Source organism: Squalius cephalus (genome assembly GCF_949319135.1).
Source record: "Squalius cephalus genome assembly, chromosome: 18".
NCBI lineage: Eukaryota > Metazoa > Chordata > Actinopteri > Cypriniformes > Leuciscidae > Squalius > Squalius cephalus.
This window is the reverse complement of record NC_137139.1, coordinates 7442256-7469816: the sequence shown is the minus strand read 5'-3', so window position 1 is coordinate 7469816 and position 27561 is coordinate 7442256. Positions and strand designations below refer to the sequence as shown.

Genomic DNA, 27561 nt, shown 5'->3' with positions numbered 1-27561 from the left:
ACACCTTCTCCTGAGGGTTGATTGATGAACCTGTTTTGCAGGATCAGCGTCTCCTCATGAGATGTGACGCATGCGCAGTGTTTGATTCATTTAAAGAAATGAATGCACTTGTTCACCAGGACTAATATGTGCCAAAGGAGCTGAACCGCACGTTTCACCCGTAAGTATGATGGAAAGGCTGCATTTAAGACATTATTGCTATTGTTTAATTGCTAATGTACGTCAGACGGGCGACTTTGGCCGATTTAAACATGCCAAGACCTTTGTGTTTTGTTTTATTCCGTTGGTATTTTGAACGCGAGAAACGCGCACACCTGCGTCTTTAACATTGCGGTGAAGATGTCAGCTGATCCTTCAGGTTTTCTGCTCCGCATCCGTGCGGAAACAGCGAGTGTGTGAATGAATCAGCTGTATGTTTACAAAACACAGCTCTGACCTCCGAGTCACGGTTGGAAACACAGATGGATGGAAATCAGTCGATGTCGCGTTGAACGCGCGCGCTCCGGTTTGTTTTAGTGTTGTGTGTGTGTGTGTGTGAGTGACGGATGACCCCGCACGCAGATGTATTGCACTCGACACTGGTTATTCTGTGATCTATTCGGATGTGATCTGTAACACAACAGTGACATTGTGACGGCGAACTGATTCATCCAGAAAGCGCCAGCTCTTCACACGCGCCTCTCCTGGATCTGGTATGATGGGGTGTTTTATTAAAGCCTAGCGAGTCATTTCCATGACAAATTGTTGTTTTTTCTGGATATCGCAGATAGGCAGGCGATGCTGTCGATATTAGCTAAACGAGCATCATCATCATCATCATCATCATCATCATCATCATCATCCAGGCCTTCATTACTCTCAGCGAATACAAGACATGGAGGCCTGTGATATCATGTCATGTTGTGTTGTGATTTTTAGATCAGTTTTTCAAGATAACGCGTGGTTTTAAACACTTTGTTTAATACATTTTCATGGTAAAGTGGGGGAAATTGTAGCTTAAATTTTACAATAAGGGTGCATTCAAGACACTTATTAACTGAGATGAGAACAGGCCCTGTGTGAAGAATTTGGTCAAAATTATTAAAGAATAATATCCTGAGCTGGACCGATATATTTTTATTGTAATGTAAACAAGATAAAATGATTAAATTGTGGAAATTGTAACTTTTTTTTATAGGAAGTAACCAAGCTTAAATGGCACCAAATAGTAAGAATGACCCATTATTGGTTTGTGTTAAATCACTGTGAATGCAATGGGTCATTATAGTTGGAATAAAAGGGACAGTTTACAAAATGCATTTAAAAAATTGTTTGTTTGTTTTAATCAACATCGATATAGCGAAAATGTATAACTAGTCTTTTTTTTTTTAAATTAGGCCTAACTCTTAGTTTATTTGAAATGTTCCTGTGGTGTGACATAAAAAAAAAAAAAAAAAAGTAGTCTATCTGTAAATGTTGTCATATAAAATGCATACCTGATATTTATAAAAGGAGAAGCAATGTGTAAAATAGTTTTAGGTGAAGAGTTGCATGTCAGATACTCTGATAATTATAGATAAACATGCAGTCAAAGGCAAATAAAAGTAGGTAATAACTCGACACGAGGCAGACCAATTCCTGTATATCCTGGATGATTCTCTAGAGCTTTTACTATTCTCTCTAGAGCTTTTTTTTTTTTTTTTACATTTATTTATGTAGTTCTAATAAACAGGAAAGTAATGCTGAAGTTTTACTTCACCCAAAAATGAAAATTATCCCATAATTTATTCACCCTCAAGCCATCCTGTATGTGACTTTCTTCTTTCAGCCAAACTCAACCTTAGTTATATTACAAAAACGCATGGCTTCCCTTCAGAAGGCCTTTATTAACCCTCTGGAGTCGTATGGATTACTTTTATGATGGATGGATGCGCTTTTTTGGGCTTTAAAACTCAGGCTCTATTCACTCCCATTATAAAGCTTGGAAGAGCCCGGGTATTTTTTTTTAGTATAAGGGGTGGTTGATTATGATTTCATTTTTCTACCTTTAGTTAGTGTGTAATGTTGCTGTTTGAGCATAAACAACATCTGCAAAGATACAACACTCAAAGTTCAAAGCAAAGGGAGATATTTGCTTTTAAAGAAATCGCTTTTTAAGGACTCAACAAACGGCTGGTAGAGACTACACCACATTCCTCCCGGGTTAGTGACATCACTAACCCCAATATTTACATAAACCCCGCCCCCAGAACACAATTTATAGATTATCAAGACAGAATATGCTAATCAATGACAAGAAACTACACATAAATTCATAAACTAACCATTCAGAAAGGTCCTGTTGCATTCTCTCCTGTTGAGTCTCTCCATCATTGACAAGTTGAGTCTCATCATTGGCTGAAAGTTTTTGACATTTTCAGTGCATGTCTGTGTGAGGTAAAAGGACACAAGCTGTTGAAGCTCCGCCCCCTGTGCCGGGAGCTGCAGCTCATTTGCATTTAAAGGAACAGACACAAAACGGTGTGTTTTTGCTGACCCTCAAAAAGTGACACTTTAACATGCTATATACAAATATCTGTGGGGTATTTTGAGCTAAAACTTCACATACACACTCAGAGACGTTTTTTACATCTTGTGAAAAGGGCGTTATACCACCCCTTTAATATAACTCCGATTGTGTTTGGCTGAAAGAACAATGTCATACACCTAACATGGCTTTTTTGAAGGTGAGTAAATAATGGTATAATTTTCATTTTTGGGTGAACTAACCCTTTATTGTTTCAAAATATTTAAACTTCTATTTCAACTGTAAAGCTGCTCTAGAAAAGAGGAAACAATAATGTATTTGTTTACTTCAGTTTAATAACAGGGTTAATGTTCATCAATTATGAAACAAATTCAATTCAGCTATAAAGCCGCTCCACAGAAAGCAAAAGCATTAATAAATTACAAGATGGTATTATTGATGTATTTGATGTTGTAGAATGAAATGTGAACATAGCTTGAGCTTGTGTTCACCACAGACCTTATTTCAGACATTTAAACAAAACAAAACTGTTCAAAATAATTCAATGACTTCAGGACGATCGTAAGTGCTGCAATGCTAAATCGTGTCAGGGTTTCGGCCTACAAAAGTGAATTTCCATGAATGTCCAGCATGACGTTGATCCAGTCTGTGATTTCAGGTGAATCATGTACACTCCGGCAGCCGACACGGGAGTGACCGTGGTTGAGAAGGATGCGGCTCTGACCAATGCGTATTCCCCTGTGGACTACATGAGCATCACCAGCTTCCCCAGACTCCCGGAAGATGATGCTTCCGCAGACAACACCTTCAAATCACGCAAAGACGACGATAACTTCCTCAGTGAGCAGGACACAGGTGAATGAATGCTTCTGATCATAGTGATGCTTACATTGATTCACTTCCATTGCAAAGATCATTAGTTATTAACTTAGCAAGTTAATAGCTAATGATCTTTGCAATGGAAGTGAATCAATCAAAAGTAACTTTAGCTGGACAATAACTTTATTCTAGAGCTGCTGTAAAGCCAAAACATTCTCTGTTACTTTAATTTCCTATAGTCACTGTAAAGATGCTTTGAAACATCTATATTGTTAAAAGCGCTATATAAATGAAGGTGACTCCTGTCCTGTCTCTCAGTAGAGCCGGATCTGTTCCTGAACTCGGCCCGACTGCAGCGGCTGCCCTCCTCCGCCTCGGACCTGGCCCGGCATGACATCTCTCCCCTGAGAGAGACCACCAGAGACCCGCTGGCGCAGGAGTGCGCGTGCACACGGGACGGCCTGACCGTCATCATCACCGCCTGCCTGACCTTCGCCACCGGGGTCACCGTGGCCCTCATCATGCAGATCTACTTCGGGGACCCACAGGTGCGCTCACACACACAGCAACAGAGAGCCTTTCTGTAAAGCGATCCTAACTCTGGAACAGGTTGCCAATTGAGATAAAAGCAGTACATGATATAAAGCCTTTTACAATGAGGGTTAAGCACTGGTTTAAAACAAACCATATTTAAATTGTAATAAGTGATTGTTTGAATCATTTTTATCTATATGTTGCAAGGGTTGGATGTATCCTTAAAGTAGGTATTTAGTACGGGTTTAGTAGGGCTGGTAGTTTTTTATGTTAATGAAAATAAACATGTTGATGAAGGCAAGCAGGGTTGGTAGTTTTTTTAGCGCGTTAATCAAAGGTAAACATTGGAGTTGGAGGGGTTAGGTTTTTTAGTTAGTTTTAACCAAAGGTCTCTAGTTTTTCATAGTGTTAACCAAAGGTAAACAGGGTTTGTAGTTTATATAGTTTTAACCAAAGGTAAACAGGGTTTGTAGTTTTTTATATAGTTTTAAACAAAGGTAAACAGGGTTTGTAGTTTTTTATATAGTTTTAACCAAAGGTAAACAGGGTTTGTAGTTTTTTATATAGTTTTAAACAAAGGAAAACAGGGTTTGTAGTTTTTTATATAGTTTTAACCAAAGGTAAACAGAGTTTGTAGTTTTTTATATAGTTTTAAACAAAGGTAAACAGGGTTTGTAGTTTTTTATATAGTTTTAAACAAAGGTAAACAGGGTTTGTAGTTTTTTATATAGTTTTAAACAAAGGAAAACAGGGTTTGTAGTTTTTTATATAGTTTTAACCAAAGGTAAACAGGGTTTGTAGTTTTTTATATAGTTTTAACCAAAGGTAAACAGGGTTTGTAGTTTTTTATATAGTTTTAACCAAAGGTAAACCGGGTTTGTAGTTTTTTATATAGTTTTAACCAAAGGAAAACAGGGTTTGTAGTTTTTTATATAGTTTTAACCAAAGGAAAACAGGGTTTGTAGTTTTTTATATAGTTTTAAACAAAGGTAAACAGGGTTTGTAGTTTTTTTTTATATAGTTTTAACCAAAGGTAAACAGGGTTTGTAGTTTTTTATATAGTTTTAACCAAAGGTAAACAGGGTTTGTAGTTTTTTATATAGTTTTAACCAAAGGTAAACAGGGTTTGTAGTTTTTTATATAGTTTTAACCAAAGGTAAACAGGGTTTGTAGTTTTTTATATAGTTTTAACCAAAGGTAAACAGGGTTTGTAGTTTTTTATATAGTTTTAACCAAAGGTAAACAGGGTTTGTAGTTTTTTATATAGTTTTAACCAAAGGAAAACAGGGTTTGTAGTTTTTTATATAGTTTTAACCAAAGGTAAACAGGGTTTGTAGTTTTTTTTATATAGTTTTAACCAAAGGTAAACAGGGTTTGTAGTTTTTTATATAGTTTTAACCAAAGGTAAACAGGGTTTGTAGTTTTTTATATAGTTTTAACCAAAGGTAAACAGGGTTTGTAGTTTTTTATATAGTTTTAACCAAAGGTAAACAGGGTTTGTAGTTTTTTATATAGTTTTAACCAAAGGTAAACAGGGTTTGTAGTTGGTGGGCTTGGTAGTGTTCAGTGAATGATGCCTCTAATTGATTTGCTTGTTGGGAAAAGGTGTGCTACCGTAAAACTTCAAATAATAGCCCGGGCTTCTATTTACCCAAATCGCCGAACTGCACCGGCTTGTATTTGAGACAGGCGTCTATAAGAGACAGGCCTTTAATTTAGTGTTGAGATGTTCAAGCATGACAGGAGGTTACCACATTATATTATGTTTTATTTATAATTAATTCGAATGTGTTTAACAAAATCATTTAATGTAAGAAATGTTTTAGGCTATTGGCAGCATAAAAAAAAAAAATAAAAAAAAAAAACGTAAAAAACGAAACGATGTTACAGCAATGGGCAGAACACAAGTTACCGCTAAAATCCATCGAGCATATGAACTTGTTGCCCGAAACACATCAACAAGAAAGAATGCAGACTACCCTGTAAAACAACTGCAATCATGTGATAGAAAATTACTCTATTCATCACTATCATCATCCCCGCGATCCTCAATTACAAGTTCATTAGCAAATTCCTCCTCCACGTCGCTCTCCTCCACTTCTCCCTCTCCAGCCTCCGCTAACTCTGCCTGCCTTGCTTGCACTAACAGCTCCCGCCCAGATGCGCACGGCTCTCCCTCTTTAAAACAATGGATAAGGTGATCCTCGCTTCCATCAGAAGCTACTGTCAGGCCACATACCTAAGGATAACATCCTGAAGTTGATGAAATATATTATCTCCTCTTTTTCCCTCACACACACGCGCGCGCGAATAGTTATGAGTCGTTCATGAACGGTTGCGTCTGTCACGTGAAATCTAATCAAAACATAGAACAGACGATCTGACGGGTTTTAGAATATCATATACAACCCGATACTAAAAAACAGACCAGGCCTCTATTTGAGACCGGCCTTTATTTACCCAAACCTGTCGTCACACCAGGCGTTTAAAAGAGACAGGCGTCTATTTGGGACTCGGCTATTATTTGAAGTTTTACGGTATTACTGTTTTGTCCAATCAAACGTATAATTGTTTGGCTGGTGGAGAATAAATTTCAACTTCTATTCCAATAAAACCTTTGCTTCTGTGTAACCTCTTCCCTCAGGTGTACAGTCAAGCCGCGGTGGTGACGGATGTGGCCCGCTGCACGTCTCTGGGCTTTGACGTTCTGGGCAAACACGGGTCCAGCGTTGATGCCGCCATCGCCGCTTCCCTCTGCCTGGGCATCATCCATCCCCACGCCTCGGGCATCGGCGGGTACGAGCTCCAGCTCTGTGCTTAATACAGGCTTTCTTTATCTTGTAAGGGAGACTTTAAAGGGTTGGTTTACCCAAAAATGATCATTGGTAAACAGAAGCTCAAAACATCTAACATGTAAAGCAGTCGTGGCTCTTCAGAAGTCTTGGATCAAACTGCTCCATTCATATGGATTAGTTTTACAATGCCTTTATGAACCTTTTCAAGTGTAAAATTTGGACTTTCAATGGAGGCACAGAAATCTCTCAGGTTCGTGTTTGAAGATGAACAAAAGTCTAATGGGTTTGGAACGACATGAGAGTGAGTAAATAATGACAGAATTTACATTTTTGGGTGAACTATCCCTTTAAAGATTACGAGCTTAAGAAAAGTAGAAACCGGGTTCCCACTGTCATGGAAAAAAATCTACATATCAGGGTATTGTGTTTTGCACTGGAAACGTAATAGAAATGAGCAAAATCTTATTTTTTTGTTAACAACTCTTTGAGTTTTCTTTTTTTAAAGTCAAGAAACACAAAAATATTACAAAATAATATACTAACATACTAATAATACAAAGCAAAAAGCAACTATACAAATCTAGAACCCACCCCTGGTAGACTTCATGAAAATAAAAATAAAATGCAAACATAGAACGTAGACACAAAATAATAATAGAAATCTGAAGAAGTTTCTTCTGATGAATTTTCTTTTTTGCTCTGTTGTAAAATATTTTAAATATCTCTTTGTGAATGTTTGTCTAAAGTAGAACTTGCTGAGAAATCAATGAGAAACTGAGTACTATGTCTCCTTTATCATAATTGTTTAAATATTATTTCAAAAGTCTAGCCAGAAATCTCTGTTAAAGGAGTTTTGATAAAAATCCTTCTGCAGTAAATCAGAAATAACTGTAAAGTTCATGGAAATTCCAGGAAGCCTAAAGAAAGCGTTACGAGAAGGCATGTGTGCAGGGATGGAGAAATCGATTTTGTGGGGGATTCATCAAAAACAGTGAGTGACTCTATCTTGCTTTCTTCTCAGTGGTGGCGTGATGCTCATCCATGACATCCGGAAGAATGAGAGCCGGGTCATTGACTTCCGTGAGATGGCACCCTCTGGTATTCACGAGGACATGATGATAAATGTTAATCAAAGGGTAAAGCTTTATTCTGATCTGCTTTCATCTTGGCTTAATGTGCGTCATATGATGATGTTAAAAATCTGAAGCAAATCAACAAGTGCAAGTGTTTCCACAAACACAGTGTCTGCTCTGTGCTCTTTCTGCAGTCGCTGACGTGTCTGTCTCTGTCTGTTAGTCAGGTCTGTCCGTGGCTGTCCCAGGCATGATCAGTGGACTGCATCAAGCTCATCAGCTGTATGGAAGGTATAGCAATGCCTCTCTTCACCTTCTGCCTGAAGGCTCTGTAGTTCCTGTCTCTTTAAAGCCCATTCTTCCTTAAGCCCAGTCTACTCTGCTCTGATTGGTCAGATGGCTCAGTCTGTTGTGATTGGTCTACTCTGCTCTGATTGGTCAGATGGCCCAGTCTGTTGTGATTGGTCTACTCTGCTCTGATTGGTCAGATTACCCAGTCTGTTGTGATTGGTCTACTCTGCTCTGATTGGTCAGATTACCCAGTCTGTTGTGATTGGTCTACTCTGCTCTGATTGGTCAGATTACCCAGTCTGTTGTGATTGGTCTACTCTGCTCTGATTGGTCAGATGGCTCAGTCTGTTGTGATTGGTCTACTCTGCTCTGATTGGTCAGATGGCTCAGTCTGTTGTGACTGGTCTACTCTGCTCTGATTGGTCAGATGGCCCAGTCTGTTGTGATTGGTCTACTCTGCTCTGATTGGTCAGATTACCCAGTCTGTTGTGATTGGTCTACTCTGCTCTGATTGGTCAGATTACCCAGTCTGTTGTGATTGGTCTACTCTGCTCTGATTGGTCAGATTACCCAGTCTGTTGTGATTGGTCTACTCTGCTCTGATTGGTCAGATTACCCAGTCTGTTGTGATTGGTCTACTCTGCTCTGATTGGTCAGATTACCCAGTCTGTTGTAATTGGTCTACTCTGCTCTGATTGGTCAGATGGCCCAGACTGTCACGCACATTCTGTCATGTCTTCTTAAAATGAAATATGTATGTGCATTACACAGCGATATGTCTGATCATGGATGTGATAACAGGATGGATTATTTATGTAAACTGAACTTTGTTGTCATGGGTTTATAGTTTAAAAAAAAAATACATCAAAGTCCCCCCAACTCTTACACTTTAATATCCATTTGTCTGAATAATGAGTGTGTTGTAGGTCTGTGTTTTATTGGTTGTTTTCATTTCTTTTAATTTGTTTTGCCATGTCTTTGTAAATCATTTGAGGCAGCAGACTGAAACTACACCGTTATCCTTCTCATTATTACAACATGAGCCGCTTTCCGACCGGAGGAACCTTTTCACAGTTCCTAGAACTATTGGCTAAAGTACCCGGATGTCGGCGTGTTCGCACCGCAGGAACTAGGAACGACTTTAGTTCTAGGAACTCCATTTGGAGGAACTAATTTAGGTCCTACTTCAGAGTAGGGTCTAAACCAGCACTATAGGAACTACCCGTGACGTTAGTGTACGCTGATTGACCGAACGCACGCGGAACACCAGCACCCGCCATTTTTAAAACAGCTAGAATGTAAACACATTATAGCCTATATATTTACTCCATAAACTAACTATACAAACATGGAAAACAGTGATAGATGGGTCTCTAAACCTTTATGCTGAAGAGAAAATCCAACGCAACTTTGAGGGGACCAAGCCAAACATGATTATGTTTATCCAACCACACGGCATAGGCTAATAACCTTTTTTTCATATACTGTCTACTTTCTATAACAGTTCTATCTAATAAGATATTAAACAGTACTGTTAGACAGATCGCTAACTAATAAACACAGAGAATGCGAGCATTGTTTGCTCTGGCGTTCTCAGCGCCGCCAAAATAAAGGTCTGTCGCGCCGTCAAAATAAAAGTCACCGTGCTTGCGTCACTCCCTTACCCCTCCTACCAGTTCCTATGGCCACTTGGCCAGTGCGAACGCAAACAGCAAAACCGAGTTTGGGGGAGAGTAGTTCTTAGAACTGTTTAGAAGTGGACAGTTCCTATAAATAAGTTCCTGTAACTACTTGGTCGGAAAGCGGCTAATGTCATTAGGCTGCTATTTTAATGGTCATAATTTTTGATAATGAACCATAAGTCCAAAGGGGCCTGAAGGGCGGGCATTATGGAGATGTGTTACATGGTGATGAACATCACAGAAATAATGGCCGGGCATTTCAGGCTGGTGTTTTCTGTTCAAAATCCAGTCCAGTGTGGATTTAGGAAATCACATGATCGGGAATGTCACGTGAGGCTGAAAGATTTCTACACACATATCTAGCAACAAGTTCATGTTGCTCACACAGATTCGCTGTGTTGACCAACAGAAAGCTGCTTTGTGTGCAAGTGACTTCTGTGTGAGCTGTGCCTCCTACATCGCTACACTATTGACAGTAGACAATGGACCCTTTTTGCTATTCTTAAAGAAATAAATTAGATTGCTAACTTGTATGACTTGTCTAGGCATTTTATGCAACCGGCCACTGGAAATGAGGCTTCTGGACAATTTTAAGGTCCTATAGATCCTACTGTGCACCCACTTGACGTTGCGCACAAACAAATAGTAGACATCTTACTCAGTAATAGAGAATAATTTTTCATATTTTTATCAATTCTCACTTTAAATGATGGAAAAACAGCTTGACAGTGGTGCATGTTCGCCCTCCTCTAGAATGTCGTGGAAAGACGTCATCACTACGGCTGCAGACGTGGCGAGGGATGGGTTCAACGTTACGCATGAGCTGGGTGAGCACGCAACACACATGTGACACACACACACACACAGGTCTACAGGACGGGTCTGTAGGTAGTGTAGAGTTGTCACTGTACAAAAATTACAGTGAATAAATCTGTGTGCAGATTTCGGTACCAGAGCGAAAACTGCTGAATAAAGTACTTTTTATTTTTTATTTATTTATTTTTATTCCCATTTTGTCCAATCCATTGGTTATCACTGTCATTCATCGCAGTTTCTGACTCAGTCACATATTTAAAGACGGCTGTCGATCCAGAAACTTTGCAGTGTACCAAGCAGCATGAAAACTAAAGTTGTATTCAGATTGTGAATAGGTAATAACCAGCAAGCAAGAGAAGACTAAGGCTGTCAACCTCTAAAACACAAGCTCACTGAATTCTGCACTCCTGCAAAAACTCACGTTATTATAAAATAAAGCTGTCTTGATTGTAAAATGAATCTCTTATTTACATCGTTTACACTGTTGGTTGGCTTATAATGAAAGGATTTGCGAGCGTGCGGCGCTTTCAGCGTTTTCAGCGTTAAGTGGATTCTGACTAACTTGCTGACTATTGCCTTCGATAAGACAGATTTGATTGTGATTGTGTTTTTACAAGCGTTGAGCATTGTAGCCACTGTAAATAGAAAATTTTGTGGCTTAGAAAGCACTCAAACACGCGTTTAAGGTATCGTCAACAGTTTTTATTCATTTATTTATTTAATTTTGTTCCTTGGCACCGGTAGTAGCAGTACATTTGACAACCCTAGTATGCAGGCTTGAAAAGTAAGTGGCTTAGAGATGTCAGCCGAAAAGAAATTCGTAAGAATGTGTAGCAAGAAGTCAAGTCATCTTCATTTATATAGCGCTTTTAACATTGTAGATTGTTTCAAAGCAGCTTTACAGAGATAAGCGTATGATTTAAGGTAACAGAGATTGTTTTGGCTTTATAGCGGTTCTTTAATAAAGTTATTTTCCAGCTAAAGTTAGTTTTGATTGATTCGCTTCCGTCGCAACGATCATTTGTTATTAAATCAGGGGCCGCTAAGACGACACCATTCTCTCTACACAGACTTTAAACGCGAACCTGTGAGAAACGCTGATGGCGTTCACATGCGCATTAAGAATTGGTTCTATAGTTATGTGCGTTTGAATATACGCAGGTTTGGAATTCCCTACAAGCCAAGCCTAAACAAAATACTTGTCTTTCCTTATAAATTTTTATACAGAATTTTATTTTATTTGATCAATTCGGGGTAGGTACGCGAATTGAGTTTCCCGACAACGCTTTATCTGGAGTGGTAGTGGGATCCTCCATAGGGAGAGACTAGTTGGCACTTCAGCACTGCGTTGTCATCGGGTCCAGGCGAAGGTCCTTCATCAGATCTGGATACGGCCTGGATCCGGCAGGCTGCGGGAAAACCTCGGGATAAACACAGACACTAAAATTACCGTAGATGCCATTCTTCTCATGATGTAACGAGTACATCAGGATTTATGGGAAGTGTTCCTGGTTGTGTAAAAGTAAATGTGTCAGTTTAGTTCTGTTGAATTTGAAGCAGTTTGGTGTAACTTCATCTTTCCACAGCTGATGCATTGTCTAAAGTGAAGGAGCAGAATGTGTCGGAGACGTTCAGAGATCTGTTCCTGCCTAACGGTCAGGCTCCACTCGCGGGACTTCTGGCTAAACGTCCGGATCTGGCTGCCATTCTGGACAAGATTGCAGCCAATGGGATCTCAGAGTTCTACAGTGGGAATCTGACGCAGGAAATGGCATCAGTGGTATGTCTCCCGTGTTACTTTTATCATCATTATACAGTATTTATTAATATTTTTTCTAACACTGCCATTTTCAGATATTTTCTTTGTGCTTCCAATCACTTAAAGCTTAACAACAAAACATATTATTATAATAGTAGCATTATTCTGTGTGTTTGTGACCAGGTTCAAGCTAAAGGAGGTGTGCTGACAGAGGAGGATTTCAAAAACTACTCCACTATCATACAGCAGCCACTGCAAACTCTTTACCAGGGTAAATACCCATCGCTTTACACCAAGCAGCTCTAAAAGACCCTATGAGTCTTTGAAATGTGTGTCTGTTGCAGTGTATTACTTGATTTACTGCAGTAGTTTAGGTCTCTGTTGACCTCCACAGCTGCGAAGCAGAAACTGCAAACAGCAGAGCAATAAAACACCCTTCTGCTTTAGCCTGTATCAATTTCATAAGTAGTGCACAGTTATTGTTGTAACTTGACTTCTCAGAACTGGGTGGATGAGAAATGCAAGTGGAAGTTCAGCAGTATTTTATAAAGTACACAATAGTCGTACTAAGGTAAATATATCTGTATGGAAATTAGCTAAAAGTTAAGGTAGTCCATGGAAAAAATACTAATGTATTAAAGTAACTGATATTAGTTAATGTACAATGGGATCCATAAATAATGGCTCAGCTCTTTATGGCTGTGTAATGGTGTGGTTAAAGCTTGACCTGATAGGTTTCATTGATTCATTGAAAACACTCAGCCTTTTGTTCACACGTCATCACGATCCCTGAGCCATCCGCGTGTTGTTTTCTGTGGTCTGCAATCGGGAAAAGAAACAATCGAAAAAGAAAAAAAGTAGAAAGATTTTTTTTCAAAATGTAGCAAAGTCAACACAAACATTTACTTCTGTACAGTAACTGAGTGTTTCTGCTTTAGTCCAGTCATTTTAAGCCAAAATGGGGGTCAACCTTGAACAAATTGCAACAGAAGCAAACTCAATATGTCCTGAGTAAGGAAAAAAAGCCCCCAAGAATCCCATTAGGGGAAAGTTTCGAAAAAGACCCAAATATAGCCTATTCATACGCCTATTCATTCTTTTTCTCACGTGAATAGGGTAAAGATTTTAACCTTTAGATTTCACCATGAAAATTACTGAGTTGATTACTTCCATCAAGACAAACAAAAAATGTATTACAAGTTTTTTTAAATGGTTTGTTAACATGGACAAACGGTGCATAATCTAATTATGTATGTGCTAATTTGCATAAATACCACAACAGATCTAAACATTGGGTATAGCCAGGTGAAAATGTCTTGTTGAATCTTGTTGACACATAACAGTAAAATACTTAATGTTAAGGTCTGAATGGAGCCCATTACGGCTACCCGTGAGCATTAATATACGTAGAGGCAGGAAGAAGTACTTTAGAAACCAGCCTTTATTCATTTTTAAGAGATGGGGTTTGGCACGAGTCTGAGGGAAGAACAGGAGACGATGGTGAGGAGAATGCAGAAGACAAAAGGTAAGTAAAATAAAAAGTGAATCCCCAGAAACAGTCCCACGGACCCAGCCCCAAACCCCATCTCTGCAATAATAATTAATAAAGGCTGGTTTCTAAAGTACTTCTTCCTGCCTCTGTGTATTAATGCTCATGGGTAACCTAAATGGGTTCATTCAGACCTTAATAACACTGTATAAAATGAGCAACATAAAGTGGGTAGTTCAATTTCTGACTTCTGATTGGATGATCTGTATTTTAAGGCGTTGTTAAATGCACACACTTACGTGTTAATGTGCCAAGTTCATGTCTTACTTGGCAACCCTAAACAAACTACAGTTGCCTACTGAAGTTTTATTTATTTTATTTTCTAAGAACTGTGGTACGATCACTATAATGGACGGTTTCTCGTGGCTCATTGCTTTATGAAGAACAATATAACCGCACACTCAATTAAAAGTTTATTTTTAGGGTCCAGTTCTCACTATTAACTAGTTGCTTATTAGCATGCCTATTACTCCTCATCATTAGTTAAACATCTGCATGTGTTAACGATGTTAGACTTTTCCTGTAGCCTGTGTTTTCCTCAAGCCTTTGATGGCTCAGTTCTCCAGTGTTTTAATGAAAGGTTGACGGTGTTGTGCGTTGCTCTGACAGGCCAGCGGGTGTTTGTTCCTCCTCCGCCCCACGCCGGCGCCGCCCTCATCTCCGCCCTCAACATCCTGGAGGGATTCAACATCACACGCCAGGAGTCCAGGGGACAGATCTACCACTGGATCGCTGAGGTACTCTCGTTTCACGGGATTCATTGCTTTTAATAGTGATGTGTTTGTACTTGGTAATCAGATTATTGTCTGCTTGCTCTTTCCATCATGTGTTTCACACTGACTAAAGAGTTTCCTGTTGCATTTCATGCAGGCTTTGCACAAAACGCTTTTTTTTTGTCTTATTTCCAGTCCAGATATCTAAAAACTCTTAAATCAAGATGCTTTTAAAGTAGTAAAATGCAAGATATTGGTAGCCTGGCTAACGTCAGACCAAGTCTCATTGAGACTTGGTCTGGGAACTACGTGTGCATTTTCTCGTATTTGAGGCGTGGTTTACGAATGCCCAGAGACGTTTATTGGGCGCTATGAATGTCTATCAAATGCGCCTGTATGTAGCTCATAGCCAATCGCTTCAATTATACCAGATGACGTATGTAGAGTGAGAGAAATTTGACGAGGAAAAAGACGATGGGTCAAAGATTTATTTGTACACGATGGCGTTTAGCGAATATTACCGTTTGTGCAAGATAAACATGAGGGTAGAAGGTAAGGTCGAGTCTGATATAAACAAACTGCTTCGGTGTCGTCATCATCTTGCTGCTCCCTCCCCGTTCTGTGATTGGTTCCCTTTTTCAGGGGAAAATTTGTTCCATGGTGTCCAGACTGCCTAGCAGCGTGAATGAAATCGCGCTGCGAGCAAGGCAGTATGGGGAAACCCAGGCTAAGATATTGGGCCAGTTGCATAAACATAGCCATTATGTTAAGACTGTGTCTTAAGAACTAGTATGATCAACTAGAAGTTAGTTAGGGGTAATCAGTCTTACTGTTCGGTGTCAAATTAGACCAATCTATGTTTTTATGTTACTGACTTTAAGAAGTTAACCGTTTTAAAGAATAAAATTGGATGACTAACTTGTAAGACTAGTCTTAACAGTTTATGCAACTGGCCAATTATGTCTCATTTTCTGGTGGAAAAAATCAGTTTTTGCTTAAAACAAGCAAAATGATCTGCCAGTGGGGTAAGAAAAATAATCTTGTTTCCGTTTGAATAAAGTTTATTTATTCTTACCCCATTGGCAGATAATTTTGCTTGTTTTTAAGCAAAAACTCACTTCATTGTGTCCCACTGGCCCTAGTATTATGACTATGCTGCGTATGGGCCATGGTTAAGTTAGAGCATAAATATTTGGGGGCATGACCATTAACAGTGTTAAACATATGGTTCAACTTAAGGTGTTCCACTCTTAGATGTACAGGTAGTAGACCAGCTCTTATAAACTCCTCCCTACCTATACATTTATATATTTGGATTGGAAATAAGACCAAAAGCATTTTTTGCAGTGAATATAACTTTACAATATGCTTTACTCTGGATTGACATCTTTTTTTTTTAAAACCCGGTTGAGCTGGTTTTGATTGTGTGAGGAAAAAACTAATTTGAGCTGATTTATGATGTTTTGGGAGAGTTTTATTAAAATGTAAAGGGCCCTACACACCGGGACGAATATCGGCGCGCGTTATTCGCCAGCGTTTTTCAACGCGTTTTTTGTGTTCACACCCAAGCGATTTTCGCTGACAATGAGCCGAGTGAACATGCAAATTCATTCCCTGACATTAGATGGCGCTTAATACCACTCCATAACAGTTCTCTTTTATCAAGATTTTTGTAGTCGCTGTCGCGTTTGTCATATAGTTCTTTATGTTCAGACACCAACGAGACCAGCAGCTCTACATTCATTTTGCCTTGCATCTTCCTCGTCTTATTTCTTCCCGGCAGTGTAGACCATAGACAGTATATAAACAGTGTAGAGACGCCACTTGGCGTATATCTTCTTCGCCGTTACGTATGTGTGCTCGGCAAGACCGTTTTGTGTTTGAGCGCCCCCAAGTTGTGTTTTACTGTAACTTCAGAAGCTCCAGGCACGTGAACAAAAGCGCCAATCTCATTGGTCGGATAGTTTTTGACACGGCGCGTCAAACCAAAAAAACGAACCCGAGGCGTTTTTTAAAAAATTACGCTTTTACGCGTGCCGTTTTTCGCGCCGGTGTGCACACTCACATTGGCGCCCTTTGTTTAGTCACGAGGCGTTAAACGTCGGCGAATATCGTGCGCGAAGTTCGTCCCGGTGTGAACAGGCCTTAACATTGAGACATTCCAGCGCTTAAATCAAGTCAATGATGAAGTAATGATTCAATGATGCAAACAGAATTGAGTTTTGCTGTAAAGCAGCTCTAAAAGACCATGGTAAACAGTCATTGTTCAGCTGAAGTCAGTTCAGTGTTTATTCAGTTCGGTTCAATAACTGTGTAAAGATCATCAATTATGGAATGAGTTTAGTTCATCTATAACGCAGCTCTGGATCCATTCATCATCATCTTAGTTCAGTTCTCTTCCAGTAGTGTCAGTGCAGGCAAATCAATAATAGTGCTGAGTATTAATGGGAAAGTTCACCAAAAAATTCAAATTCTGTCATTAATTACTCGCCTTCATGTCTTTCTCAAGACTTTCATTCATCTTAGGATCTTTTTAATGCTACGCCACTACCACTTTGATGCTTCAAAATGTTCATAAAACTAATTCATATAAATCGAGAGGTTTAGTCCAAATTCGATCGCTTTAAAAAATGAACAGTTTGAATTTAGGAATTTTATTCACACTTAAACTTTCATCAACGCTACAATTTTGTAGCTTTAAAGTTTGTGTTCTTTAAATTCAGCAGAGAGGTCAAAGTGGGACATGTCAATCTTCTCTTGGTCTTCACCAAGTGTGCCGCACATGGATAAATGTACATAGATGCCACATTAGTGTTTGTTTCTATGGGCAGCTGGATGTAAGCCGTCTGCCATATTGGCACAGTCAGAGCCGATTCATGAACTTTCGAGAGCAAGTTGACTGAGCATGTATATGTATATATGTATATCTTTCTGCAATGGACAGCTGATGATTTTGCTAAACTAACACAAGAGCTAACATAACATTAAGAGTTACCATAGTAAAAACCTGTAATATTGAGTTAATACTTAACACAAAGCAACCCCTGAAAGGTTATCCCATTTCTTTGGGTTTTTAAATCTCGGCAGTTTCACTACCCGAAGCTGCGCAGTGTTGATGTGGCGTCATTGATTCTCACTGTGAGTGAAGAGGACGTGTCTGGAGCGGTCAAATGTGGCATCTACGTATACAAGTCTATGGTGCCGCACAGTCCTGAAAGTGAAGTCAGAGCATTGATCGCCCCCTGGTGGCTGGCTGCAGTATAGGCCATAAACCCCGCCCTCTCCATGTAATCGAATGGGGCGCGAGCCAAACTAAAAAAGTCCATCTACACTTCTAATTATTTTTAAAAGCTGAACTTTGGAAAATTCACATGATCTTGCGTTCCCTGAATGATTCTCATGTGTGTGAATGGAAGTCAATGTAATAAAGTGTCACGTGATCACCTGGTTCACCCTTGTGCATCAATTAAAAAAAGGTTACACATAGATGCACAGTGGACACAAATGTCCGTGCCAAAAAACTGTCATAAAAATGTGAAGCTTAGGAGCACACACTTAAGTTTGGTCTCATTTTAAAGAAGACCCTTGGCAGATTATTGCTGAAGTAAAAAGATTGTAAAAAGTAAAACAACAAAAAAACTTATATAAGTTTATGTTTATGAAAATTATTTATGAACATTATTTTATATACAATTTATATTTTATAAAAACATGTTGAACTCTAAAACGGCTAGACAAGTTGTTCAAAATTTGAGGTTGATATCTCAAAAAATGTGCTTTGTTTGGGCACAGAGGTTTGATTTGTTATTTACAGCAGAGTTTTTCTCTCTCAAATATTACAAACACACCCACACAATTATTGTTTGCATAATTTACCCACTTGGCTCTATAATATGCCGAAGCAGAAAACAGGAATAAAGCAAGTATTTGCTTTATAGGCCAAACCTGAAAAAATGGCACCATCTGATAAAAAAATAGTAAAAATAAAATTTTTGAAGCCTTGCCAACAGACTGAAAGCTGAAAGATTGCATCATTTTATAGTTAAATGGCCCTGGGATTAAAAAATGCAGTGTTAATGGGTTTCAATGAGGACATTTTTGTCCAAAAGGCGCTGAGAGGAAGTATTTTGTGTAACTAGGGCAAAACATATTTTTGTAAAGAAATGGGGGTGAAATGGTAAAATTCCAATAAAAATGCTAACTGCATAAAATTTGGCTCAGGTGTGCATTAACACAGGCAACGTTATCAAAAAAACTAAACTGAAAAAGACAGAAATGTCCATTAGGACGCACAAGAGTTAAGCTTTAGGGATCGCTCACCCAAAAATCAAACGGTGTTAATTTTGTATCAATTAGTGTTATTTAGTATAAACTATTATAGTTTTTATTATTATTTTAAATTGGTTATTTTTTGTACTTTCTGGTTTAAATTGTAAAGTTTTAGAAAATTTGTGTTTTTGTCACTTTTATTAATTGTTTTTTTTTTTTAAATGTCCATATAGTATGTTTTTATTCATTTCTGTTTTAGTACATCAAGTTTAAATGAAAAATATTGCTTTGGCAACTATCTAAAATAAATAAAATACACTGCAAAAAATGCTTTTCTTACTTAGTATTTTTGTCTTGATTCCAGTCCAAATCTCTAAAAATTCTTAAATAAAGATGCATTTACTAAAGTAGTAAAAGGCCATAAGATATTATGCCTTGTTTTCTGGGGAAATAAATCAAAATGAAGTGAATTGTTGCTTAAAAAAAGCAAAATTATCTGCCAAAGGGGTAAGAAAAATGATCTTGCTTCTGTTTGAATTAAGGTTATTTTTCTTACCCCATTGGCAGATAATTTTGCTTTATTTAAGCAACAATTCACTTTATTTATTTCCCCAGAAAACAAGACATAATATCTTATGGCCTTTTACTACTTTAGTAAATGCATCTTGATTTAAGAATTTTTAGAGATTTGGACTGGAATCAAGACAAAAATACTAAGTAAGAAAAGCATTTTTTGCAGTGTAAAAAGTTTTTTTTATTATTTTATTTTAGTTGACATTAAATTTGTTTCAATTGACTGAATGTTAATGTTAAATGGTTTTCTGAATAACGCTGGCGCTCAGGCTCATGTAATGTTGAATATTCCTGTCCGTTTCGTTTGCTCCACATGTAGTCGCTGAAGATCGCTCTGTCTCAAGCCAGTGGACTGGGAGACTCCATGTTTGACGACTCGGTTTCTGAGTTGGTGGCGCAGATGCTCAGGTGACACACAAAATCCTTCAAACAATTATTAAAATCAACATTTTCTTTTCTAATAGTGTGTTTTTCAAGGCAGTGATCAGTTTATTCATAGCATTTCTCTTATGTTTTTGTTTCGATGTCGTTGGCTTAACATTCCCTGGCTTTGACAGTAAAACCCAGGCTGCTGTTTTCCGGCAAATGATCAACGATTCGCTCGCGGCGGCCGCCGAACACTACGTCCCATCGTACGAGCTGCAGGAGGGCACCGTGGCCAGCCAGCTCATGATCATGGGCACCGATGACCTAATCGTGTCTGTTATGAGGTGAGTGTGTGTGTAGATGTCCAGTCCAGCTTCAACCCCGATAAAACACACCTGAGCCAGCTCATCGAGCTCCTCAGGATCACTTCAAGCTTCAAGGCGGCAAGTGTTTTGAAGATGCAGAGGTTGGCCCTCCAGAAGCAGGACTGGACACCCCTGACCGACGCTAAACTAATGGCTGATTCACAGTCATGAATGATGTAATTTGTGCTTGCTCTGCTCTTAGCTCACTAAACCGGCCGTTTGGGAGTCGTATTGTGACGCCCTCTGGGATCCTCCTCAACAGTCAGATTCTGGACTTCTCCTGGCCCAATAAAACCCAAGGCTCAGCAGCGTTCAATCAGGTACGCTTCGATGGCAAAAACTGGCACACGCTTCACCAAAACTTGCAATTCAACTTTTCAAGGGTTTTTATTTTCTGCATCCATTGATTTTTCCTAATTAAGAACTCATCCTGTTGTGCCATTTGGTTTAAAATGTGCTTTAAATCATTTAGTTTGCTTCCGCCAAAAGACGTGCCCTTTCTGCAAAACTGCTCCTTAGAAAGTCATGTCAGCAAACCCCAATATGCCATCTGAGAGAGATCCTGATTGGCTGGTTTTCTGATCGGCTAAAAAAGCCAATTTTCAGATTATTATTATTTTATTATTGTGTGATGTGTGATTTATCAAGACACTGTAAAATGTTTCCATAAAAAATGGTCTGTAAAAATCGATGGTTTTACTCCAAGTTTTGCCGCAGTTTTACTCCAAAAAAGTATGGCATCAACATTAGAAGTTTTACCTAATTAAATTAAATTAACAATATAAGTAAAATGCTAATACACCAAATTACTAAAATATGTTTATTACTTTTTATAATAAAGTAACAACCACTTTAAAAAGAGAAATTCACATGATGAATCAAAGCTTTTCCTTAAACTGAGGTAAATACTATTATATATGAAGGTGCCGCTGTGTCACACACACAAATACATACGTTATCATAAAACACCATCATGGTTACACTTACATAATGCAATAAACAGTCATTTAACAACATAATATTTAACAAAAAACCCTAATGTACATAAATGATAAGAAAAAACAAAGATGAATTGGTTATTTAAATTGAAAACCATCAAATGTGAAGCGTTACACACAGAATTCTGGGAATGTCTGTTTACAGTTACCACCAAAACTTCCACATTTATTAGTGTTTCACCATATAGACCTTATGCGCCAGAGAAACGAGGGCGCCGCCATCTTTACAATATTGTCTTTGAACTTCCGTTTTTGCGGTCGCTCTGTATATTTTTATGACACTGCTGTCCAGGAATAATTAGCTTTTGAAGTGGATTTACTTAATGTAAAGTTAACGGAAGTTATCATGAGGATTGTAATGTTTAAAGCAGATGACTAAACAAATGTCAGTCGACCGGGAAGATTTTAAAACGAGCCATTCATTCATAAATACGCAAGATCGCTGTGAAAATACAGACCGGAAGTCAAAAGACATCGAGCGCAGCGCTGAAAAGGCTGCATAAGGTCTATAGAGTAAGTGATCTCTGTCAACCGATCAACAGCTTTTTACCGTAGTATTTTTACGGTTAAGATTGCAGTGCTGTGTTCAGTAAGTGTCAGGCTTGTGCTCGTGTGGTCCTCAGCGGAACAGCGTTGCGCCGGGCAAGCGTCCGGCCTCGTTCCTGATGCCGGTGGTGGTGAGGCCGTCGCTGGGGGTGTGCGGGACCTACATCGCCCTGGGCTCCTCCAACGCGGACCGCGCCGCCAGTGGCATCGCTCAGGTCAGGCCCAGTCCATCACATTCAAGCACTCGCCGCACTCAACACACACACTCACTCTGCTGTGTGTTTCTGCAGGTTCTGATTAATGTCTTGTCATCACGCAAAAACATGAGTGACAGCGTGTCCTACGGGAGACTCCATCCTCTCATCCAGAACAACACCCTCCTGGTGGACTGTGAGTTAAGAAAATACTATTATATATTATAGTTCTGCCGTTCAGATGCTAAGATTTTTGAGAAAAGTCTCTTCTGCTCACCAAGGCTGCATTTATTTAGTCAAAAATGCAGTAAAAGCAGTGAAATATTATTACAATGTAAATCAGCTGTTTCCTATGTGAATATGTTTTTAAGTGTAATTTATTCCTGTGATCAAAGCTGAATTTTCAGCATCATTACTCCAGTCTTCAGAGTCACATGATCCTTCAGAAATCATTCTAATATGAGGATTTGATGCTCAAGAAACATTTCTGATTATTATCAATGCTAAAAACAGTTCGTGGAAAGTTCAAAAGAACAGCATTTATTTATTTGTAACATTATAAATATCTTTACTCTCTGTTTAATACATTTAATGTGTCCTTGCTGAGTAAAAGTACCAATTTCTTTAGAAAACTTTACTAACACGAAACTTTTGTAAAAAGTTTTTAAAAAATGGTTAGTGTTAACAATTGAAACACTGAGACACAGGAAGTACATCATTTATACCCTCTCTACAGGGAAGACATTAAAAAATTAAACAATAATGAGATGATTTATTATTTAAGGACACAAGTTGTAATGTCATCAATCATCATAATTTATATTATATATATATATAGTAGTATATATATTAGGGCTGTCAAACGATTAATCGCGATTAATCGCATCCAAAATAAAAGTTTGTGTTTACATAATACATGTGTGTGTACGGTGTATAATTATTTTCTATATATAAATACACACACATGCATGTATATATTTAAGAAATATTTGCATGTATATACTGTGTATATATATTTATATTATATATAATTTATATTATATATAAATATTTTATATATAAATAACACATTTTTTTAAAATATATATGCATGTGTGTGTATTTATATATAGAAAATAATTATACACCGTACACAGACATATATTATGTAAACACAAACTTTTATTTTGGATGCGATTAATCGCGATTAATCGTTTGACAGCCCTATATATATATATATTAGTAGTATTTACACACATAAATTATGTAAACACAAACGATTAATCGCAATTAATAGTTGCCCAGCACTCATTTTAATATTATGTAATTAAATCAATAACTGCAAACCAACATTTGGCTTTTTTAAAATGATGAATTTTGTAGATTCAGTTTTGATGCTTGAAACTGTTTTTATACATGCTGTATTTTGGTAACATTATGAAGACTGTAAACCTCACATGAACAGAGAATATAAAATGCTAATGCAAATCTGACGACTGGGGTCAACCATCAGTTCTTCAAAGGTTGAGCACAATCTGAAATGTAAGAGCCCTGTTTTGGACCCTTATTTTGAAAGTGTCCGTTGTGTAGAAAGCACCATTTTGTGATGCGCTGATGATATGAGTGTGTGATGTCCGGGTGTCGGGTTGTGCTGTAACGCGTCTCTGGTGTGTGTAGCAAACTTTCTGCCGGCGGATGTGGCGTCTCTGACCCAGAAGGGCCACGCGGTGCAGAAGGTGGACATCATCTCGCTGGTGGAGGGAACCCGCAGGACCAACGACCTGATCATCGGCGTCAAGGACCCGCGCAGCAGTGACGCCTCCGCGCTGTCCATGTCCATGCCCTAGACTCACACACACTCACTCACACACACACACACACACACACACACACGGGAGCTTGTAGATAGACACGGGATTGTACTGTCATACTGTTTGTGCATTAAATGAGGACAGCGAGTTAACACTCCTGTTGATGATGGAAATGAGCCACAAACACAGAGAAAAGCAGCTTGCATGCGCACACGAGCATGATAATGATGACAGCTTGTGAAAGGCAGAGAGAGATTTGCAGTGTTTTTCCTCATTTACCTAAAGATTTCAAGAACTGCTCTTCGTGACACTGGTGTGTCATTCTCACTCATGACTAGATGAGTCCGCTTCAGCTCCGACACATACAGTGCCTGTCAAAACTTCTGGACATAACTGCTCTTTATTTATTGATCTTTTCTTCATTGTGGAGTTATAGTAAAGTCATCAAAACTGTAAAATAACACAAAAGGAGGCATGAGAATTATGACAGAGAAAATAGAGCTGCACGATTCTGGCTAAATATTATTTTTTTGTTTAAAACTGAGATCACGGTTCTGAACAGACAACTAAACTAAGTAACGTCATTTACTAGAGGTTCTGACAATGTTAATTGTTGTATAAAAAAATATTTAATACATTTGAATTATTTTTTTTAATGGGTTTGAATGAGCGATTCATTAGGTGTGCTGGACTGAGCAGATTGATCGGGAGATGGCTCTGTATGCTTTCCACTCGCTCTCGCGGGACTTTAATCTCATTCACCGATCGATCTGCACGGCACCACTTCATGTCCAACACACCCAATGACCCACTCATAAAGACTTCAATTGTTTCGTTACTGGATGAATCAGCGTTTTTGAAGAATTTCTTGAAAGAATGATTCAATGACCCACTCATAAAGACTTAATTTGTTTCGTTATCGGATGAATCAGCGTTTTTGAAGAATCTCTTGAATTAATGATTCAATGACTCAATCATAAAGACTTCAATTGTTTCGTTACTGGATGAATCAGCGTTTTTGAAGAATTTCTTGAAAGAATGATTCAATGACCCACTCATAAAGACTTAATTTGTTTCGTTATCGGATGAATCAGCGTTTTTGAAGAATCTCTTGAATTAATGATTCAATGACTCAATCATAAAGACTTCAATTGTTTCGTTACTGGATGAATCAGCGTTTTTGAAGAATTTCTTGAAAGAATGATTCAATGACCCACTCATAAAGACTTAATTTGTTTCGTTACTGGATGAATCAGCGTTTTTGAAGAATCTCTTGAATTAATGATTCAATGACTCAATCATAAAGACTTCAATTGTTTCGTTACTGGATGAATCAGCGTTTTTGAAGAATTTCTTGAAAGAATGATTCAATGACCCACTCATAAAGACTTAATTTGTTTCGTTATCGGATGAATCAGCGTTTTTGAAGAATCTCTTGAATTAATGATTCAATGACTCAATCATAAAGACTTCAATTGTTTCGTTACTGGATGAATCAGCGTTTTTGAAGAATTTCTTGAAAGAATGATTCAATGACCCACTCATAAAGACTTAATTTGTTTCGTTACTGGATGAATCAGCGTTTTTGAAGAATCTCTTGAATTAATGATTCAATGACTCAATCATAAAGACTTCAATTGTTTCGTTACTGGATGAATCAGCGTTTTTGAAGAATTTCTTGAAAGAATGATTCAATGACCCACTCATAAAGACTTAATTTGTTTCGTTATCGGATGAATCAGCGTTTTTGAAGAATCTCTTGAATTAATGATTCAATGACTCAATCATAAAGACTTCAATTGTTTCGTTACTGGATGAATCAGCGTTTTTTGAACAAATCTCGAATGAATGATTCAAAGACTCACTCATAAAGACTTCAATTGTTTCGTTACTGGATGAATCAGCGTTTTTGAAGAATTTCTTGAAAGAATGATTCAATGACCCACTCATAAAGACTTAATTTGTTTCGTTATCGGATGAATCAGCGTTTTTGAAGAATCTCTTGAATTAATGATTCAAAGACTCACTCATAAAGACTTAATTTGTTTCGTTATCGGATGAATCAGCGTTTTTGAAGAATTTCTTGAAAGAATGATTCAATGACTCAATCATAAAGACTTCGATTGTTTCGTTACTGGATGAATCAGCGCTTTTTGAACAAATCTCTTGAATGAATGATTCAAAGACAAATACATTTTGAACAGTCTCTTGTCGCCATCTACTGGTGTAATGAATCACTACAGTAGACATCAGTGTTTATATGCAAACTATAAACTTTAATCCCAGTACTTGTGTGATCATTTGAGTTATTTTAACACAGAAATAATGAGACTGTGGTTGAAAAGACTGTTTGAGAAGCTGTTTCATATAACATGATAACTGCTCTCTCTGGATCAGCGGCAGCGCCAACTCAGATCTCAATCGTACTTGTCAAAGGTTTAATAGTCACTGATGAATCGTTGTCATGTAGGAAAGAAATCGTGTGGGTGTTTGAATCGAGATCGCAGACTTTTAACAACTAATCGTGCAGCTCTACCTAAAAAACAAAGAAATTTAAATATTTAAGCGTATTTCTTTATCTAGAGTTCAGCTTAGCTCACTTCTTTGAAAAGAAAACCCTTCATGAAGTACATCTTGGGATGCTTACAAAACAGTAAATAACCCGTGTTGAAGATATTCCAGGCATGGCTGCTTTTCCTTCACTCTCAGCTGAAACCCATCCATCCTGGAAAACTCATTTCAAGCAGTTAAGCACAAGACTTTACATCAAAATGATTTTAATATCACGAAACATTTTCGTTGAAGTGTGTCCAAACTTTTAACTTGTACTGTATATTTCACTGTCTTTTTATTACCATAATCACTAGCTCTTTGAGGATTGTGTGGGATTATGCCTTATTATATGCGAATGACTCCAGGGTAAGGGAAAGGAAAATGGAGGGATTTTTTTTTCCCTTCGTGAGTCTTCGTGAAGAAGTAGCTTCACAAATGTGTGTAAATGTTACATGAAAGTGAATCTGACATTCTTGCAATGACAGAGAGGGTAAATGCTGCTGTTTACAAATGAATGATGTTGTATATTATATATTGAATATATTAGAGGGTTTGGTGTAAATTTATAGTCTTATTTTATTAGCCAAGGAAATGACCTAAAATGAATGAAGCTAAATTGTAATACGAGGCAAATAAGATGGATTTTCCTACAGTTATGTGTGTCATAATCTTTCACGTGCAATTTAATATATACCATAATTGCTTCAACAGTTTTTATTTTTAAATTGTGGTTGTCAGTTTGCTAATGTAATTTTAATGAGTTGTCTCTTTTATGTGGAAACAGTGAAATTAATGCCTTGAATGTTTGCTGCACATATTTTCTGAGAGACAATCTGTTGACCAGCATTATGTGTGTTTTTCTCCCAAATGAACATAATTGCACTGTAACAGCATCACTGTTGTGTTTAGTAGCTTTTCAATGAGAGCGGCCAAGATGAAGAATAAATATTTATGTGTAGTTTCGTTGCATTATTTCCAAACTCATGGTTTTGTGCCTCCTATACTATAATCAATGCTTTGAATATGCTAGAATTGCTTATTTAGGCTATCAACCACTGGAAGGACTAGTCTAGTATAGATCAATTTGACTAAAATTAAATTGTTCTTTAATAAAAAAGCCTCCACAACGTCTCAGACACTCAAGCTCACAGTCTCACTGAACTTCATTTAAGTAAACTAATGAAAGTGAATGAATTGAGAAAACTAAAAGCAAAACAATAAAAAGATATGAAATTATATCATAAAATAATGTAAAAAACGACTAACATTAGATTAAAGCTGTCGAGAAAATTCATCAAGATATTTATTTCGTGTATAATGAATTTACATGAAGCTGAAATGCTAAGTTTTATTTTAACAGCAAAATGAAG

The 27561-nt window shown here is 37.8% G+C and overlaps 1 protein-coding gene and 1 long non-coding RNA gene across 3 annotated transcripts in view; one reads left to right on the top strand and one right to left on the bottom strand.

Moving 5' to 3' along the window:
* Positions 1–27561, bottom strand: part of LOC307145408 — a 1105317-nt gene that overhangs the window by 270429 nt on the left and 807327 nt on the right. The window lies entirely within an intron of this gene.
* On the top strand, positions 81–27149 carry ggt7 (gamma-glutamyltransferase 7). Of its 2 annotated transcripts, none has more exons than XM_079848392.1 (16): positions 81–160; positions 3165–3361; positions 3647–3873; positions 6504–6655; positions 7676–7790; positions 7951–8018; positions 10454–10527; positions 12103–12296; positions 12459–12546; positions 14434–14561; positions 19699–19787; positions 19937–20089; positions 20313–20430; positions 21732–21869; positions 21945–22044; positions 23505–27149. In XM_079848392.1, exons 2-16 carry the CDS (start codon positions 3172–3174, stop codon positions 23672–23674), a joined length of 2004 nt encoding a protein of 667 aa, XP_079704518.1. In that variant the 5' UTR covers positions 81–160; positions 3165–3171; the 3' UTR covers positions 23675–27149. The 2 variants fall into 2 exon arrangements, with proteins under 2 accessions (XP_079704518.1, XP_079704519.1); XM_079848393.1 differs by lacking the exon at positions 81–160 and adding an exon at positions 572–692.